A 4,046-nucleotide genomic window follows, 5' to 3' on the forward strand; every position below is an offset into this window, starting at 1 on the left:
GCTTCTCCCACCTGCGTAGTGAAGCTTTCAAATAAGGAGAAGCTCGACTTAAAGAAACCCCAAGAATAAAACCCCCTCAGCTGCCAGCGGGAGCCCGCGCCGGGTGGAAGATGAACACGGCTGCCAGCAGCTACCCCATGGCCTCGCTCTACGTGGGGGACCTGCACCCCGATGTCACCGAGGCCATGCTCTACGAGAAGTTCAGCCCCGCCGGGCCCGTGCTCTCCATTCGGGTCTGCAGGGATATGATCACCCGCCGGTCCCTCGGCTATGCCTACGTCAACTTCCAGCAGCCGGCAGATGGTAGGTGACACGCGGAGCCTCGTCTACAGCTTTTCTCCTTTGCTTTGATTCACTTTTTATTCCCAGTAATGCACGCTGCTGGTGGTGTGTACGGCCATGTAGCTGCCCGCGAAGTGTTGGTTACAGGGTAAGCAATCGCTTGCTGGTGAAGCTGGAATATTTCTTGCGATTTTTTAAATTTGTACAATATTTTTTGCAACATTCTGTGATTCTGTAATTTGGTGTCGCAAATACTCAGCAAATGCACATCTTGGTAACAGATAGATTCATTTTTTGCTGATACTAAACTTTGGAGACTTCTTCCTCCTGTAAGAAAGTAATCTCCGCTTTGTCTCGAGTAGGTTTGGGCTGTTTCTGTGGTTTTTTTGGGCAGTCAGTCCTGGCAGAAAAAGTTCAGAATAGTCAGCCCAGGTTGAACGTTCAGTTTGACTGTTGGAGCCTCTGGCTGCCCACCCACTCTGGTTTAATCCTCGGGAGGAGTGGAGGGCTGCAGGTTTCCCGTGTTTGTGGGTCTTCCAGTCTGGGCAGTAGTATTTTTGCCTTAATGGGAAAGAAGATGCATTGTTGAGTGCATGGGAAACCAGGTTGTCTCCCATGCAGAAGCCACGTCCGTTTGCTCTTGCCGAGACTTTTCTTTTTCATGCTTTAGTTTGGTTCCAGAGCTAAAGCGGCAGTAGCATGTGAAAGATGAGACAGAAGAGGTCATTTTGGAACATGTCTTTTCTGGAAGAAAAATGGGTCAGCACTTTCTGCCCTAGTTTTCAGAGCCTTCGCTTGTTGACTGGTGCAAGTTTATTGCTCCGTGCTGTGATTTTAGCAGTATCTGTATGTGACAGAGACACCCAAAGGACAGATGAGAGTGAACTTTTCCCTTGAATTCAGAATCAGTTCACAACAGCAGCAAGTAAACTTTCCTTGAGCCTGTATTGCGTTATTGTGCCTTGCATTTCTGCAGACAGCAGCGAGTGCTTTGGTTGCACAGGGTAACATATTGACTTTGGATCAAAGTATTGTGTAGGAAACAAATGCAAATACAAAGTTTTGATCCTGCAAGCTAGAAGAGCCTCTTGGCTGCAATGTTTGTATTTTACATAGTCTGTGACTGTGCATTCCTAGCTGCCATCCTCGCCCAGGTCAGAGTACCTTCTGCGCGTCCTTTCCTTGGGATGTCGGCGCATCTGATCGAGCGCTTCCGAGCCTTTCTCTTGCCAGGCTGATAAAAAGCTGGCTCGCAACCCCAGTGCATAATTTCTCACCTGTGGAACTTTCGAAAGTGCTTTTTAGGTAGGCAAAGCAAGGTATTTGGGTGTTTTAAAACTTCTCCATGAGAAGGGAAGAACTTGAGAGCCTGTGGTCCTCTCCTGCTCTGATGAACCAGTCTGCTCCGACTCCCGCTTCTAAAACCGCCTTGGTAGGTTTGTGTGCCGTACAAGCAATGGTGCGGTTATATGATCTTGTTTGCAGGGTAAGAGAATTTAAAAAAAAATAAAAATAGGCAGAAAAAAAGCCAAGAAGGAATCAAGAGCTTGGATTATATAAATGTCGGGGAGGTAGGGAGCAAAAGACTATAGAAGATCTGTACAAGAAGTGTAGCTGTGATGTTAGAAGGGAGGAGCAGCCCCCTCACGTGCTTACTTTGGTAGAGAGAGGTGGTTGTGTTCCTCGTACGAATATGAAGATGGGATGGCCTTGCAGTATATTTCAAGGTAATGTTTTATGGTGACAAATAGGCAGGAATTTATAGAGGGAGGTTGCAACGTTCTGGGCTCGGGTGAGGCAGGAGACATCTTAGGAAGTCCCAGTGCTTCAAGTGATACTTTGACAAAGTGAGTGGTGTCTTGTTACTGGTAGGTCTTAGAAGGTCAAGTGTTTTAAAGCTGATCATTAAGATCGGGAAGGAGAAATACTCCAACTCCTCGTGTCTGTATGAAGAGAGATCTTCTGAAATGCCCCTAATTTCCTCTGGCAAACTGCAGCGTCTGTTACTTTGCAGGAGTAAAAACCAGCTGCTGTGTTAGGTGTCACGCAGCCAAACATAAACAGGTTTGGAAGGTTGAGCCCGTTGGGGGTGTGTGGTGGTCTCTGAAACAAAGACCTAAATACAAATATATTTCTTTTTGTCAAATGCAGAAATTTGATTTTATTTTGCAGGTGGTGGTACTCAGTGCTGCCTGTACAAGGGCTTAGAGAAGGAGGGATCTTTCTTTTCTTCCAGGAATGCATAATCAGAAATACTTGGGACTTTGTTTTACTAAATCTGGGAGGTGTTCTGTAGCACTGCAGGGATCTGGTTTGATTTATGGGTGATAGTGGATGCTACCAACCAACCACTTCAAGTCATCAGGGAACTGATTCTCTGAAAAGTTTCAGAGATGTTCTTGTGGATGCAGGGTTAGTATGCCTGAAGTGGGAGTAGAAATTAAAGAAGTTGATATATGAGAGTTTGCGTTTCACCTGTGGAAAGGTGAGTGGTTTGTAAATACGAATAAACCAAAGTTTTAACTTTTTTTTTTTTGGTGTCGTTACTAGGTCTCTGTTGTTATGGCTGGAGGAAGGCCACAGAGCAAGTCAAGTAGCCAGAGTTCTTCCCCGTTACGGGGGGCAACCAGCAGCGCCGGCTGTCACATCCCAAAGGCTCTGTGCTTCCAGAGTTCCTGTGTTCAAACTGGTTCAAAGCTTGTGTTTTTATTGACATTTTTGTTTGCTGACGGAGTGATGCTTGACCCTGGAAGGGGCTCCTTTCTGGATGTGTGTTGTCTAACTGGTAGTCAGCTGCAGCGAGGTTATTTTTAGTGAAAATAAGCTGTGCTGCTGCTTTCAGCTGAAGTTCTTTGGCGAAGGAGCCGGTGAATACTGAATACTCAACCTATCATACTTGTGATGGGCAGATTAAGGAAATGCTTCAGCGTTCTGGCTGGTTCAGGCTAAGCTGTGGTGGTTAATATTTATTCTTTTTGACTGTCAATAAGTGAAAGAGAACAAACTAATTTCATTTGAAAGAAAAGCTGAATTTCCTTTCTTCACGTGCAATTTAATTGCATTTCAGAGTTTCAGAACATGACAACAATACGACATTTCATAACATAACATTGACAACTCAGATGATGAAGTGGAGAAACTCTAATATGTCTCTAGAGATAAGCTGCTCTGGAAGTACAGAGAAAACAGGACATTTCCCAAGCCCAGAAAGAACCTAGAGCTGGGATAAGTGTCTGTGAAGAAGCAAGGTACAGAAGAGTATAGATAAACTTTTTGTCTCTCCTCCTTAAGGAGGAGAAGATGATGTAGGGAAAAAAAAAAAAGGGAAAGGCCTGTGTCACATAAATACAGGTGTGAGAAGGGAACAGTGGTTACTTACACATTCTTCATGGCCAACAGCATTTTGTTCTGACTTCAGCAATGAAGGGATTGAAGTCTGTCTGCAACCTCTCTTAAAAAAAAAAACAAACTCAAAAGCAAAACTGGAAGTGGTTGAATTTGTGCCTTGTGCTTTTGTTGTCGGGTCTTCTTTGCTCAGTGGTGTAAGCGAGAGCTGGAGGTTTGCAGAGCAGCCATCTTTGGAGAATAAAACTCAAGTTTCTCCTGGTGAACCCTGGTGTATACATGTGATGATCTGTCTTTATGCTGCTCAGCTGCAGTCGCTAATTCCAGCATTGTGTTAGCTCTACAGCAGGGAGCCTGTGAAGGAGATTAATTCCTTTGAGGCCTGAGGAAAACTGCAAGGAGTGTTGCTATGCTTTCCC

At 45.0% G+C, this 4,046-nt stretch overlaps 1 protein-coding gene across 1 annotated transcript in view; it reads left to right on the plus strand.

Moving 5' to 3' along the window:
* The first annotated feature begins 92 nt into the window (after positions 1-92).
* Positions 93-4,046, plus strand: part of PABPC4 (poly(A) binding protein, cytoplasmic 4 (inducible form)) — a 12,525-nt gene continuing 8,571 nt past the window's right edge. Inside the window, exon 1 of the mRNA XM_009871402.1 lies at positions 93-303. Coding sequence (XP_009869704.1) covers positions 111-303 — 193 coding nt within the window. The 5' untranslated portion in view covers positions 93-110. The remainder of the gene's footprint in view (positions 304-4,046) is intronic.

Source organism: Apaloderma vittatum, unplaced genomic scaffold (assembly GCF_000703405.1).
Source record: "Apaloderma vittatum isolate BGI_N311 unplaced genomic scaffold, ASM70340v1 scaffold24200, whole genome shotgun sequence".
Taxonomy (NCBI): domain Eukaryota; kingdom Metazoa; phylum Chordata; class Aves; order Trogoniformes; family Trogonidae; genus Apaloderma; species Apaloderma vittatum.